Genomic DNA, 16,877 nt, shown 5'->3' with positions numbered 1-16,877 from the left:
GGATAGGCGCCGATGATGAAGCATGTCAAGGTAAGTGAGTGAGACGTCTTCTCCAATATCTTTGGATAGTCCAATACCTTTGGATACAGTAGCGGCGAATGGCAACTTCCTGATAAAGAAGGAATCTCTTTTCTTACCCAGTTAGAATTCTTGATCTTGATCAATCATTTGCTCGTGTGTGAGAGTATGTACAGAAAAGGACCGTCTCATGATGTATCGTACTCTGTATAAAACTCTGCTATGTATTGGCTAAAAAGCAACCCCTTGAGGGTTTGCGTGCACCTTTCACCAGAGCTAAAGCTGCAACAACTGCACCAGCTTGTAGAGTTTCAATCCTAGAAATCTGCCAGGGAGCAACATGGGCTTCCCAGCACATGTATCAAACATTAATGTCTGGACAGTCCGGTCCAAGGGATGGGCACTTTACCCGTTCGTTCCTGCCAGACTTCCTTGTGTGAACTTGGTTCGCAGACCCACCACCGGGAAGGTATTGCTTGGTTATCTATTCCAAGGTAAGGATTCTGCGGCTAGATGTCTCTATCAGATGAATAAGTTACTTACTATAAGGAATGCCTTAACTGGTAGAGACTCTACCTAACCGCAGAATCCTTTCTCACCCACCTATCCTCCCTGCTCTGCAAATGGATTTCTAGGGACAGGGCTTTCTCCTTTCAGGGCCCTAGCTTTCAACATCAGTGGTCAGTGTACTTCGTGGTTCTGTGCTTCTGGTGTGGAAAGTCCTGAAAAGTAACTGACGTCAACGTGCCAAGGTGACACCTAGATCGGCACACGAATGTCACTTCCGCCGTGGACAACGCTAAGCCGAGCCTAACAACGCCACCTACCAGTGTGCGGGTACTGCTCACAAAACTTTTTCCAGACCCAGTCACATGCCTGGGGATAATTCTAAGGTAAGGAATCTGCGATTAGATAGTCTACCAGATTAAGCATTACTGATCTCCAATTTGATTTAGACTCTAGCTTTGACAAGCACATGAGGTCCTGCTGTTTCTTTATTCAAATGAAAACAGATTTTGACGTATAATATAAGAAACCTATTATAGAGGAATACATATCTCTCTCTCTGAGAGAGAGATATGTATATATATATATGATGTGAGAAAGCGTCGTCTTTTCATTGAATAAACACGTCATCCTGCAACTCACTTGAGGAGTGATTCTTTTGTCTGTAATTACTGCTAGCTACATTTGAAGAGGATAGCTGGAGGTCAATACCTGTTTGGTTCCGCCGATCACTGACGGAACAGGATTGTTTCTTCATATATATATATATATATATATATATATACATCAATACACGATTCCTCCGCTCCTTCCCACAAATCCAGCTCATGGGCACGGATCTCAGGATTAGTGCAAATATTCTTTTATTTGTTGCAGTCTGCCATTACGCGTTTCAGCCCGTCCGGGCCTTGTTCGCATGACAAGCGCTACATCATTTTTTTAACTTTTAAAGTGACCGGTGCTCTGTGCAAACACTTTCAACCATGAAGAGTAAAAACATACTTCACATTCCTGATGACTCGCCTACCAATGGTTATAAAAACATTCATAATAAAAATAGTAATTAGAAATGTTTATACAAGTAATCCATAAATAATTAAATACTTGCAATGCTAAAATCCTATAAAATATAATTGAAAAATAGCAATTAAAATATCGGCTTAAATCCATGTTTTTCATACATTGTACTTAGTATTCTGCCTGTTATAAGTCAGAAAGTTATTCTCTCCATTCAGTAGTACACATCTTGCCATCATATATATGAAAAACAAAATAGTGCAACGCTACCGTTGATTCGGTTTATCTGATCAACATATTTAGTTGATGACGGTTTAAAGTGCGGAATAATAAAATATGTTTGTGCAAAAAAGTGTGATATGTGCATGTCACTCCTTAAAGTGCTTTCGTGTTTGTCTAAAAAACCCTAGTAAATTTTGGTTAAGGGATCAAGCAGCAGGTAATTCCTTAGTATCAATACCAAATACATGACATAAAGATGGATTAAATACCCTTCGTTCAAAGTGGGTTCCTTCCCACTGAGTAAATGGTTAGGACTGTATAACTAGTCAGCCTTATGTCCTCACTCATGCGTGTATAGCCTCTTGGTACCTTGTTTGCTGTGACGTTGGAATGTGAGTGTAGCTGCTACTCTAAAATTAGAGACAGGTAAATAAATCTTCTATTGTGTTTAACCCACTTTGAGTCTATCGCCAATATATATTGGGTTTCTCAATGTCCCCTCTCTATTTCCTTCTCTCCTATTGATGTGTACTGCATCGATTATGTAGTATATAAAGTGCTCACGATTCGTGTCATGTTTTTCCTTAAAGTGACGAGCAACTCGATAGGTTGAGTCATGATTCACTATTGCTCGTATGTGCTGGAGTATTCTTTAGTGGGCTTGGAGTTTGGTGCTGCCCACATAGGGTAAGCCACAAGAACACTCCAGCACATATATTGCATGACCAGTTTTGCATGTCAACGGTTTTGTGATTTTACATTCCTTATTACTGAACGGGATACTATACAAAGTTTTATTTATACCGTATTGGCATGCTATGCAATTTTTACATTTAATGAATCCCTTACGTTTGAAGAGCCAATTTGTTTGTTCTTTTATCTCAGGACTACTCTATAGAAGAACAGTTGCTCATTGAGGGCGCCTTTCTGTGTGCAATAGACAGATTTTTTTGGGAGTGATTGGCCTATTATAGGGTCACTGAGAACTATTGGTCAATTCTGTCTGATAATCTTCCTTAATGCCTTGTCCTGCTTGTTAAAGGCCAATATCATCCATAGTTCGCCACTGGTTTTAGATATGGCTCCTATATCTGTCTTTATTTGCAGCTGAAACAGGGAAAATTTGACTCTCTGTTTCAAGGTTAGTTTTCTTAGGCATTAGTAAATCTACCCTGTTCAGAATGTTTGTTTTGGAGATGGCAGCTTCTAAGGTTCTTCTCAAGTAACCTTGTTGTAAAAATCTTTTCTTACTGGCCTATTGCGCTATAATGAGATCTTGCTGGTTGCTGCATATTCGTTTAACTCTAAGCATTTCCCCATATGGTATACTCTCCACTAGGTGTCATGGGTGAAAGCTTGTTGCATGCAGGATTGTATTACCAGCTGTTTTCTTGCGGTATACTCAAGTTTCTATTTTGCGATTCTCAATGTAGATCTGTTTATCCAGAAACTGTATCATTGTGTCATTAATGGTAGCAGTAAAATTCAAATTAACTTTGTTGGAATTAATAATAGTTACAAATGTCATTGCACTTTCTCGTGTTCCCTTCCAAATAATAAACAAATCATCTATAAAAACGAAGCCATAATTTCACTTTTTTTTCAGACAGGCACCATCTGTTTTTCCCAGTACCAGCTCCCCCCGCCAGCTCATGTGTAAACATGCATAACTGGGGGAGAAGCTGGCGCCCATGGATATACCTCGCATCTATTAATAAAACGTATTTTGAAACAAGAACACGTTGGTGTTTAGGCAAACGTTCACCATGTTTAGCAACATCTTCCTATGTTGAGATATTTGTGATGGTCTTCCCTCCGGATAGAATTCCAGTGCTCTCAATCCATCTTTATGGTTTATACTCGTGTAGAGTGATGTTACATCGGGTGTTAACAGGAGATAATCTTCCTTCCAGACAAAATCATTCAGTTTCTTAAGAAAATCACTGGTATCTTTTATATATGAGGGTAGCTTTTGCATGTGTTCCTGTAAGAAAAAATCTACGTACTGCGCCGTGTTTTCAAGTAAGCTATTTTGAGCTGAGATATTGGTCTCCCCGGTGGTTTCTTGGGGTCTTTATGAGTTTTGGGTATGAAATAAATTGTTAGTACTGTCGGGTTCTCCTTTTTGAGAAACTTGTATTCATCCATTGTAATCAGTCCCGCACTTTTCCATGCCAACAATTTGGCAAAAAACTAATTATAGATCGCCCTAAATGACAGCGCATTGCTTACTTTGTAACACGTTCATGAGGTCCTGCTGTTTCTTTATTCAAATAAAAAAAAAAATGGGTGTATAATGTAAATTTCCTATTATAGAGGAATACATCTCTCTATCTGTGTGTGTGTATATATTATATTCACTGGAAAAAAAACAAAGGTTACAGGGACGTTTTAGTTAGGCCCAGATTTTTCACGCACAAAATCATAGAAATTCAGCAGTCATAAAACCTACGCTAACTACAACTTACGCCTCCGTAATGCAAGGCTTATGACCTCTCATGACATGGTCAGTGCCATCACTGATGCCATCCTCTAGTGAGTGTGTTTCGTAAAGGTTTCTGAGACTTAAAGATATATACTAAGCTACTGCATAAGTTAAATTATTATGCTTTCTGTACAACTGAGTAATACTATATTATCTGATCTATAGTCCCATTTTGAAAGCGGGTGTACTATTTATCAGTGTGCTAGTCTTTACACTGACACATGACCCCTGCTGACGTATGTGTATGGTAGTGCTTTGCAACAGTCTAAGATGGTCATTGATACTTCACTCAACAGTGATGGCTGAGTATAGTTCTGTTTTATGACATCCTGACCAGTGTCCTTAGATCTCTCTCCTTTGTGATGAATGACTGGAGTAGTAAATATATTCATCTGTTCACTAAGACCTTTCTCTAGGGTGATGGCTCAGTGTAGTAGACATTTACAACAGACTCACCTCTATGTTCACACCTTTCTTCAGGATGAAGAATAATTTTACTAGGGGTTTATGACAGTGGTTTGTGTAAATCTGACATTTGCGCTAAAACCTGTTTCTAGGTTTCAAACTGGAGTTGTAATGGACTAGCGGCCTATATGGGTAGACGTTTTACTTTAGTCATTAGTGTCAGTTGAAAACTTTCTTTTACGTAATAAGAGAATGTAGTAGTTAAGGTTACAGTGAGCACTGTGCTGTTTGTCTCGAACCTGTGTCGTCCTCTCATTGTTTTAAAATGTAAACAGTATATTATGAAATATATTGAAGTTCACTTTGCTGGATGATCTTAGCAGTGAAGTCATCAGTGTTGTCAATCGTGATGTTATTTGAGATGCCATTAGTGATGTCACTGGCTATTTCATGAGTGATGTAATATGTGAGGTCATAAGCAGTGCATTGCGGGGGGCGTAAGTTATAGTTGGCTCAGGTAACTATAACTGGTGAATTTCTGTGGTTTTTGGTGTGTAAAATCCAAGCCTAACTTTAACATCCCAGTAACTTATAGGTTTTTCAGCTAATCTATACTTTTTGTTTTAATTATATTTCTTAACTGTAACCTAACCTTTGGTTTGCTAGTGAATTTCACAGTTTTTTAAAATATAAATTGCACTACAATTTCATGTATAAGTTCATGTTAGTACTATACATTTTTACAAATTTTTAAAGACATTTTATTCACACATTTATTCTCATTATGCATTTTAAAAGTAACAATTAACAAATCAACGTAAAGTAACTTATGCAGTCTCTCTATAAATGCAATTCAACAAGTCTTTCTCTTTTTTGTATTCATTTTATGGATTTGTGGATCCTCCACTATGCCACCACAAATCCATTGCTACTCCAGGAGCACACCCAAAACTCAACTTCTCATTAGATACAGTAAGTCTCCATCAGTCTACATTGCAAACCACACCCTAAATCAGTTATTTTGGTTTCACTTCTCATTGGCTGAAAACCACAGCTCCATCCTGTTTTTTAGTTTTCCTTCAAAAGTACAGAGTTTTAAAGTCAGGATGTCTTCTGGTGAAGATAGAAGAGAAGGGGAGGAGCAAGATGGAGAAGAGTACTTACCACCTCCAAAGAATTCTTTCGACATTTTAAATTATTTCTTCTTCCCTTCAGTAGAAAAGAAAGTTGCTGTAATAAAAGTCAAGAGGTACAGGGAAGAAGTATTCACAAGACACATCCTCTATGTGGAAACAACTCAAAACCATATATACAAGGATGCATCACAGGATGATGAGAGAGAGGGAAGATGGTGTATCATCATCAGCAGCTAGACCATCTGTGAGGTCCTTACCATGTAAACAGATGGTTACCATTTCTGCTGTCTCACCGAAACTGCAAGACAGGGTGACTCGTTGTGGCAAATGCATTATGCCAGTTGCACTAAAATTTTAATCTGTTTCCCAGTTTATGAATGCTATCAAAAAGAATAATTCTTGCATTTTTTTCACCTCACTGTTCCATTTTCCATTCCTCTTTAAACATAAGTAGATATTAGATTGCATACTATAAACAAGTGAGTAGCTACATAAGTGGTTATGTCAGTGTGTAAGACGCTGTGCAAGTGTGGGCGAATTTTAAGTATATGAGTGGCTGTATGGGTGGTAACTGGGTGTGTGAGTGGTTGAGTGGATTTGCGAGTGAGTGTATCAGTGCCTCTGTGGGTGTGTCACTAGATGTGTAAGTAGCTGTGTGGGTGTGTTAGTGACTGTAAGGTTGCCTAAATCAGTATATATGTGGCTGTATGGATTGGTGACTGGATATGTTAGTGGGTGTTTTGGTTTGTAACTGTGTGGAAGTAGTTCTGTTAGTGGTGTGCACATAAGGGCTATGTGGGTGTGTGAGGGGATGTGCAGTTTCCGCTGTCGCTGTCTAACTGGGTGTGTGAGTGGCTGTATGGTTTTGTATTTAGGTATGTGAGTGGCTGTATGGGTAGGTGACTAGGTGCATTACTGGGTGTATGGATGTGTAAGTGCGTGTGTAGCGGACTGTATGAATACTGGGTACATGAATGGCTGTATAGTTGTGTGAATGTGTGTGACTGCCTGTGTGGGTGTATGAATGACTATATAAGTGGATGTATAGGTGTGTAAATGGGTGTGTGATGGGTTTCATATGTGTATGACTGAGTGTGTTAGTCACCGGCTATATGAATGGTGGGTACATAAATGCCTTTGTGAGACTGTAGCTGGGTGTGTGTCTGCCTGACTATGGGACTGGGTATAAATTACCTACAATAATCAGCCACCCACATCTAATTTCAAACACATTCATTTATACTAGCTTAATAAAATAACTAAAATTTCAGTATAGCATTTCCACTTCCTTCTTTGCTGCTCACTATATTTTTAGTTAACGTTCTCATTTAACCTCCTTTCTACTTTGCCTTTTGCTTTAGTATCTTGAAGGTACACAATTTCTTTCAGCTGCCAAAATAACATACCGGTAAAACCTTTGCTGTTGTCCAACTTTTTTTTATGATCTGTTAACATCTGTTTTACGCTGCAGATCTCAACTTAGAAATGTGTCAATCCTCCTCCACTCTCAGTACAAAAGTACCAATAATGACTTCCCTTCTCACTGTTCTCTCACTCATACTCCTGTACTGTACAAATTGCAGACTTCCTTTCATCTTTTATTTTTGTTACAACACTTCTAAACGGTCACTATTTTTGAACCCTTTCCATGTTTCATTAATACTGGCTTAATAAAATAACTACATTTTCAGTATAGCATTTCCTCTTCCTTCTTTGCTGCTCACTATATTTTTAGTTAACGTTCTCATATAATCTTCTTTTTTTTTGGCCTTTTACTTTAGTATCTTGAAGCTATACAATTTCTTTCAGCTTATATACTCTCAGTTTTTTAAATATACTTTTTTTATAGACTACCTAATTAACATACCTGTAAATTCTTTGCTGTTGTCCAACTTTTTTTTATGATTTGTTAACATCAGTTTTCCACTGCAGATCCCAACTCAGAAATGTGGCAATCCTCCTCCACCCTCAGTACAAAAGTACCAATAATGACTTCCCTTGTCACTGTACTCTCACTCATACTCCTGTACTGTACAAATCGCAGACTTCCTTTCATCTTTTATTTTTGTTACAACACTTCTAAACGGTCACTATTGTTTAACCCTTTCCATGTTTCCTGTAAAGAAGCCCAATTTAGTAGGTCCTTTCCAAATCTGCATATTCACTGAGAGCACCCCCTGTGTGAATCCACGGATCCATGTGGAACCCCTTAAAAGCATTGAACAATCAATCAATTTCTTTATTTCGGGTAAACTAACCATAAAAGAATACAGTACAATATTTAAAAACAATCATCATAAACGGGATATGCCAGTTGAAGGGAATGAAGTTGGTACATAAGTGCATACGTAAAATATATGCTCAGTAAAGGGTTGGCTTTAAAGAGCACACAGTATGTGGAGACAGTAGAGATTCTTCCAGACACAGTATAAATTCATCAATCCTTTGAAAGAGATCCAAGCATCCGTGAGCGAGGTAATACATATATAAAAAAAATGATAAGAAGCTTAAAAATACCAGAAGCTTATTGTATTAAGAGGTTAAACATAGATATTTGAATCATGGCAATCTATAAGGCATTACACATATTGCAGTATTTAGCATATTTATATTCAATTGGTTAAACTTTAGGGCTAAAAACATGTCATATCAGTACATATCCTGACAATACCATTACATTTTTAAGCCATTTCTTTTCCTGACTATCGCTACAGCAAGAAAAAAGCGGCTCAGGCTAAATACTATAGTCTGTGAAGCGTCGCCCTTAAACACTGTTTCCCCATCTTTGATATGCCGAATGCCTAAGAGGAGGGAAATGGGTTTAATCCACTTTTTCCTAGCTGCAGGTAAGCGGGACATACAAATAAAACATGGGCCTCATCCTCCCTGACACCCATGTCACACAATTGGCACAAGTCAGATTTAGTACTGCCCCCAGGTCCTTTATTACACTCCCACTTTAATGTTCTAGATTTAAATTGTAGAATGCCATACCGGTACTTTAAATATAATGATTTAGCCAAAGAAGGCTGAATTTCATCCATAAAGCATTCGAATTTACTTTCAATTTTAGCATAAAAAAATGTAAGGGTCAGTATCCCTACTTTAGGGTTTTGCAATAAACAGCTATGGTTATATTCCCAATACCTTGCCTTCAGCAATTTTTTAGAGGAATTGGTAAGGGAGTCAGGATCTGTCCAAAAGCTACATAGGCCCAGCTTTGAGAACCAATTTTCGATGTGCACTAACCATGCCAAACGGGTAATATTCTTTATTTGAATTATTTGCTTTAGTGCATCTCTATAGTCCACTAGCTCGTCGGTAGACCACAGGCGAAGATTGAACAATCTACTATTAATGCTTTTCATCTATATTTTATTTTCTGAACTATTGGCAATTACAAGACATACACTCCAGACTGAGCAATTTTTGTATACTCGTCTGCTTTTCAGTTTCACATTGCAGTTTCTTGTTCCCTCCACACTATTTTAGCTCTGTTTCCAAAGTAATCATGTTTCCAATAGTCTCTGCTACCATTAGGTCAAAGGTTTACAAGACTTTTTCCCAACAGCATACTAGCTTCACATTAACTGTAGCAGGTGTGCTTGACTGTTAGAAATTCCAAGCATATCCCAAACAATATAACTTTTTTTAGTTTTCCAAAGCCAATCACAGAGTTTGTTTCTTAAAGTCACTGCCTAATTGTAAAACCCTGCAAATCTCCACCATCCAATCAAATATGTTCTTTTATATTTTACTTGCTGTACTCCATTGTAACTGCCTTTAATCTTCAAAACCGCGTCATTCTGTCGGAGCATTTTCCTGTGTGCTACTCCTGCTTGTCTCCAAAATGGTCAGAGTGTGGATTGTGGGTTATAGTTTTGTATTTTGGGCCAGCGAGAGCGCTAGAAAGAGTGGCATTGACAGGGACCTCGGTTAACCTAATGTAGACATTATTTGGGTTGGCCAGAGAACGTCAAAGTGGCATTAGTTGCTGCCTTTGGTTGAAAGCATTGTTGATTGCCAACATCCAGACCTCATGATTGTGAACTGTGGTGGCAACGACCTAGGCATAAGTACAGGGATGAGACTGGAAATCCTAATGAAAGATACCTTTTGTAAATATGTCACTTTTCCAACATACTTCCTTGGTGTTCGCCAACATTTGCCAAAGACAGAAATGATAGTGGTCAACCCAATTTTGTTCAAAGATGGAGAAAACCATTAAACATGTCAATAAAGCTGTTTCTGAATTTCTCCGAGACGACAGCATGAACTCTATATACCATAACAACTTATGCTTCGATATGGAAGGAATATTTTGAAAAGATGGAGTCATTATACAGTCAACAGGGTGTTTCTCAGCACCTTAAGACTGCATCCTGTTCTATGTGTATTTATCATCTACACATCATAAACACAAAGGCTCTTTTCAGAGCCAACTCTTTTCCCAAACACTGTTTTTAAGTCCTTTTTTTCTAATTTCTCAGTCGGATCTGCGAATTGGCCGTGGATCCTCTGCCAAAAAACAGGTCTGCCAGCAATGTTGCAGGCAGATCCTCAAAACCGTCCCCAACCAAAAGCACACATTCAGTACAAAACAAAAACTCATTTAATGCAAACATATCCTAATGCAATCGATATCCTTGTATCACTGCCTGTGTGTGAGTAGCTATGTAAGTAACTGTGTGAGGGACTATATGCATGTGAGTGGGTGTGTTAGTGGCTGTGTGGGTGTGTAACTGGGTGTGAGAGTGACTGGGTGGCTGTGTGAGGAGATGTGTATTGCCTGTGTGGGTGTGTGAGTGGTGCCCTGGACACATGAATGGGTGTGTAAGTGCCCCCCCTCAGGAACCGTGTCCCTATTAACAAAATGACAGCTGCAGCTTTTCTCTCAGATTGCAGCCAGCAAATCGCAGCATGTTGTTGGTGCAGTGGATCTGCGTTTCTAGATATACATCATAAATCTTTTTTCTTTAGTAATTCCAAAACTACTGAACAGATTTACACTAAATTATAAACACTCAGTTATGGACCAGGATCTAGCTTTCTGACAAATTTGGTGTAATTCCGTTCAGCGTTTCAAATTGCTGTTGTGTCTAAAATCCTAGTCTTCCCAGTATTTTGAAGCCAAACGATGAAACATAACAATGGAGACTGTTATGATTAATGCTAACAACCATCCTAGGTGAGAGATCCTGCTCTCTGCTAAACTCTGCTTGAAAGTCTAGGCCAACGTGAGGAATTGCAGTGGAAATCAGACTTGGAATTACAGTTTCCTGCAGTATTTCCTAATTTCTACAGCATTGGATCTTCCATAGATTCACATGCTTCATTTGTTCTGTCACCATATTGGGAACTCTTGGTAGAGGGTTCCCAGTCTGGAGATGGGGACTATTTCAAGCACAGGACTATATGAAAGAAACCAATGCTGGAGAATTGGAGTTACCAGTAAGTAACCTTTTAACTTTTCTATTTCAACACCTTTATCCGTCCTCCTCTCGCAGAGAGATCAGGTTATACCATGAATGTGAAAGGAGCTCTTTAGTACTATGTTGATAAATAGTTCTTTAACAGTTATAGAGTCAACCCCCCAAGTTGATATACTTATAATAAGTCCACAGGCAGATGTTAGTCATGCATTACCATATATTTTCAGAAGGCTAACAAGCCACACCCATAAAGTCTTTTCTTAGGGAAACATTGCTATTAATGATTTGTAGACAGCTATGTGGAGATAAGTTGATACTTATGCAAGTCACTCCTCTTAATTTTACTCCATAACAGACACACAAGTGGTAAGTCTTTTTTTTTCAGAAATGGGGCCACTACATCCAACTCCTCATGCACCACTATCCGGTCCAGCTCCTGGGATACCAAGATGCATAAAGGATATGTTTGCAAATTTTACCAGGTGGTGCTCCTTACCTCGACACTTTTTCTGACCTCACACCACAAGGCACTTACTACCCTTCCCATGTCTTACAATACATATTTACAACAGAACTCTGCATTAATATTAATCCTTGCAAACACTTTGAAAAAGGTCGATGCAAATTTAGCTTGAGCAATGTACAAATATTCTGAGAATACCTGTCCTCACATGTTGTGAACCATGACCCGATTAATGAAATGCACTAAATAGCATAAAAGGGAAGACATCATTAATTGAAGAAGACATTGTCAATTTGTTATTTGAATTTGACGAGAAGAGTGCTATAATACAGCTTAATACTTTTATGTTTTCATGTATCTGTGCAGGAGATTAGTCTTCACAAAGACATAATATCTCCCATGATGCTCATTCTATAACATAATTTTGGCTGTTCTGGCTTTTCTGATGACTATAGACCATAAGCATCACACATGTTGAACTTAAATTTGGTGTCATAGTGGAGCCATGATCAGATCTAAGTTATGAGTTATATTGTCAAAATACCTCTTACCCAAGACTAGGAGGGCATCTTGGCCTGGGGCAAAGCTCAGTAAAGGCCACCATTGCCATGAGCAAGAATGTAGAGGCAAAAAAGTTGAAACCACAAAAATCAACATCTTGTTCTATTCCTGCTTTTGCCTTCTTGACCCCCAGGACTATAGATTGCAAGGACAATACCATAAGTACCTAAAGACAAGCTAGGGGTGGCACTCACTCAGAATGTTAAACTAATGCCAAACCAGTGGGAACCTCTCTATAATACGTATGACAATTTTAGAGTAATTTGGCTTGTGGTATTAATTTCTCATTACAGATAAGCAACGGCCCAGTATTCAGCTGCTCATTGCAAGGTGCTGCCGTGGTTCCTGGTCTTACATTTTCCTTCAGAAAGCATGACTTTGGGGCCTGCTTCATCTACAATGCTGGAATGCCTCCTTACCGCCAGACCCTGGTAATCAAGAACAATGAGAAGCGGGAAGTCAGGTAGGTATCCCTTGATAGTCATCATTTATGAGGATTGATATTATGTATTTCTTCTGCAGCATTTAAAAAACATATTGGTCACGTTAAAAGTGTTCTTCTACTCTGTACCCCTGCATAGCTCACAGTTTTATAGATCTGGTGAGGAAGGTTTATGTAGATTAATTGCTCAATTGTTGGCTCGTGCCTACAATTATAGGGATTGATTTTAAGTGATAAGTGAGCAGTGTTTTTTTTCAATATAATGCTCGCATGGAGCAAGCAGAACAGAGGATCTTTGATGTCAAAGATAACTTCAAACAATTGGGCATCCTGGCAGCAAGATCTGCGAGCTAAAGACCAAGCTGAAAGAAATGGAAGATAGAGCTTGCCGGTCGAATGTACGCTTTGTGGGCATACCGGAAAGCCAGGTGAAGATTAAAATGTTGGCCAGCTAATAACTGATCTGATCAAGACATATGTTATTACTGATCCTTCAACCAAAGATCGTGACTTTACAATCATACATGGCCATGTGTCTTCCAATTCAAAATATCTACAAATGATTCTTGTCAATTTCGGGGATAATTGTATCAAAGAGCAGAGACTCAATAAAACACTGCAAACGAAAATGTTTCAAACTGTAGACTATGATTTGTTTTCGATTTTATCCGCTATACCTTTATTCACCGCACGCAGGCGCAAGGAATTTAAGTCCATTATTGAGTTATTTAGGGAAACTGGTCTGGTCCAGAAGGCAATACTGAAGATTATTCATAATAGGCGATTTCATATTTTCTCCTCAGTCCTGCAGGCTGTGTAATGCTTAGAGAGTCTTAATCCCTCAAAGAATTGAAGATTAGTAGCAGCATGATTTGACCACCAGCTTAACTTGAACTGTGAATTTTGAAATGTTTTATGAACATTATACTTAGGAATTTTGGTTGATGTTATGCAGTTAGTTAGCTGACGCTACGTCCATCTCCCTTAAGGTGAGCTGTTATTTTTTTATTTATTTATTTCAGAATTCTTTCATGGGGCAGCACAGCTCTACTATGATACTGCACATGCATTATGGAGTTTTTTACGGTCAGAAGGTGTCAGTGGCAGCTCTCCGCTATATCGGAAGAGCATCGCTGCCCAGCCAGCAACCTCAAAATGTGAAAAATAAAACGATAAAATGTTTTTTTTATCGTTTTATTCTTCCTTTCCTGCTGCGCCTTGTGGGCGGGGCCATCGCACGGGGGGGGGGACAGTCACAGGACGAGTGGTGCACTGCAGGCAGTGTGCATGACGTATTGGCCAGCTGTCTCAGGACGTCCAAACCGTCATGCACACCATCATCTCCCTAACCCGAGCTGCATTGCTGGGTGGAGAGAATAGCAGACGTAGACTCCAAGTATCCCTAGGAGTGGAAAACAAGCCCGCTCAGTCCAATCCTAGCACTTCTCCCATACATTAGAAAAGCGATGGGGTTAGCCGCAGGGGAGTCTGAGAGCCTCAGCAGAAAGGAGGAGAGCGGCGATTGTCAAGAAAAAGGTAAGTTCTATTTTTTATCTTTATTTTTGTTTTTCATCTGTCCTTACCTCACACCCCTCCCCTGCCGCCCTACTCCTCCGTGATAGCAGCCACTACTGTTCGGTATGTAGTTGTTTAGGAATCAATGTAATTGTTTTGTTGAGACTAGGATTAGCTTCCACGTGGTAAAAAGGGATATGTTAATAAGCTATGATGTGAGAAGCGCTTGGCCAGAAGCCCATACTGCCTGAGATAGCAGTCATGGGTGCATCACCAAGGCATCCATTCTGGGCGTGAGGGCATTTGGGGAGGACAGTCTGGAAGCTCATGGGGGGGGATGTTGTGATCCTTGGGAGCTATGGCTACTGGAGCCTAGGTGGGATTCACGGGGGGATCAACTTGATAGGGGGCTGCCCTAAGCAAGAGGCATTAAAAAAGTAGAAAGGTCATTTAAAAAGATTTCTCAAAGATACTGACAAGAAGTCTAGTATTGGGACTCCTCATAATACATGGAGGAGTCTCATTAAGATAGAAAACTCTTCCATTCGTAGTTTCACAAGACTTGCTACCATCAAAAAGGTGAAAAGAACATGGCACCCAAACTCATAAAGGTGGCTTCCTGTAATGCCACTGCCATTAGCAACAAGATCAAGTATAGGTCTATATTGGCTTGGCTACGAGAATCTAATGCAAATGTTATTTTTCTTTAAAAAACTCACTCTCAAATCCTCGGGCCCCAGCTAAGCACCCCAGACTTCATCACCCATGCACTCTTTGCTTCGGCCATTGCCACAGTTAAAGGGGTGGTAATACTTATTCTAAAAGAGCTGCAGTGCTCCAAGTGATGAGGGATCCAGGGTTGCAATGGAATTAGGTTCAAATCGCAATACAACAACAGCTTGTAAATAGTATAAGGGGGTATGGCTTTATATAAGATACTACTATAACTTTAGAAGAAATATACATTCTTTCCACAGTTCTCAGCGGTACAATTGTATTTGGAGGAGATTTAAGTTTAATCCGAAATGTCAAACTTGACTGCTCTCGAATTAATAAACAACAAAGTAAGGCTACATCACTAGTTTCTTGACAGGGATGAAACGTGACCACGCCTTAAAAGATCTGTGGTGGTGCGATTATCCACAGTGTAGATTTTATACCTGTTTTTCTGATTGCTGTAACTTGGCTTCTCGTATAGATGTTTTTTTTGTATAATACTCTTTATCCACAGGCAAGGTGCACATTTTAGCTAACGCTTTTTCGGACTACTCTGTTTCCATTATCGAGCTGATAATAGAAGATTCCAGCCAATTCAACCGTAGGTGGATTTTTGATAAATCCTCATTAACTAATGAGATATGGGTAGCTTACATGCGTTATCCACTAGGTGAATTTTTGTAAAGGAACATTGCTATTGATTCCCCCTTTGCTGCATGGAACACCTTGATAGCCTTCGTCCACGGTGAAGCCATCGCTTTTAAAATGCAGATTGTCAAATAAAACAAAGCTAAAGCTGCCAAGTTGCAATCTGCCCTAGATTATGCACCCACAGTGTTTACTTCATCAAATACTCAAGCAGCCAGAGTCAAATTGACCAAGCTCGGCTAAATTTATGAGATTAATTCACAACCGCCGAAATTGTGAATCAAAATACTTGTTTCCAAAAAAGCTATGAGGAAAGCAAACATTAAGCCTGGTTAATAAGGAAAAAACCAATAATAGCATAATTAAATAATTTTTCATGAGGCTACAAATGAATTTGTCACCTAGCCAGATTTAATTAGCAACATCTTTCTCAAACATTTTTCAGAGCTTTGTTCTGTAACAAAAGAATCTACACCAGAAAACCATACAGATGTACGTTTTATCCATTGAACAACAAAAAGCAGCTGTTCTGCCTATTACATTTGGGAAAGTAGGAAATGCCTTTTAAACATCCTCAAATGCTAAAGCGTGCTGGAGTCATGGCCTATCAACATAAGTGTATACATTATGCATCAATTAAGCACATTTTAGGTTATTCTATTTAATAAAACAGTAAACTTCTTGAAAAAGGGAAAACCACCAGAAAGCCCAGGGTCATATCGCCCCATTAGCCCCCCTTGATTGTGATTATAAAATCTTTGGGGAAACAGTGGCAAGTACATCATTCCCATTAGCATGAGCGTTGGTTTATCAAGACCAGAATGACTGTCTACCCACAAGATTGATATCAACTAACACCAATTACTTAGTACAAGCAATTGACTACTATTTACTCAATTAGACCAATGCAGCTATTGTTATGCTTGACTCAGAAAAAGCATTTGATCTGGCGCAGTGGGAGGTGCTATTCGCAAATTTGATCAAATTTGGATTTCCATTAAGATTTGTTGTAATCTATTTTAAAAGCTGAAGCTAAATCATAATCACTTCTAAAGTAGTAGGACATATTACTTCTAGGAGTGGTGCGAGGCAGGGTTGCCCATGTCCCCTGTTCTTTTTGCACTATTTTATGAGCCTTTGGCTTGTGCTTTTAAGCAAGATTCCAGGATTCTACCCCTGATTGGTGGTGGGACGAAATTAAAATTATTCGCTGATGATATGATACTGTACCAAGCCACAGGTGAAAGCAATATTTAAAATGCATTTGCCATAATTGAGGAATTCACACGTACTGAAGGCTACAAAGTCA

General features: G+C 39.0%; 1 protein-coding gene across 2 annotated transcripts in view; it reads left to right on the top strand.

The window, feature by feature from the left end:
- HYDIN (HYDIN axonemal central pair apparatus protein) overlaps positions 1–16,877 on the top strand; it is a 3,619,565-nt gene that overhangs the window by 3,250,295 nt on the left and 352,393 nt on the right. For both annotated transcript variants that reach the window (XM_078670948.1, XM_078670947.1), the window contains one exon: positions 12,540–12,709. In XM_078670948.1, the coding sequence (XP_078527074.1) occupies positions 12,540–12,709 (170 nt within the window). The remainder of the gene's footprint in view (positions 1–12,539; positions 12,710–16,877) is intronic.

The sequence above is a fragment of the Lissotriton helveticus genome, chromosome 12, assembly GCF_964261635.1.
Source record: "Lissotriton helveticus chromosome 12, aLisHel1.1, whole genome shotgun sequence".
NCBI lineage: Eukaryota > Metazoa > Chordata > Amphibia > Caudata > Salamandridae > Lissotriton > Lissotriton helveticus.
This window is presented reverse-complemented; position numbering and strand designations above follow the sequence as displayed.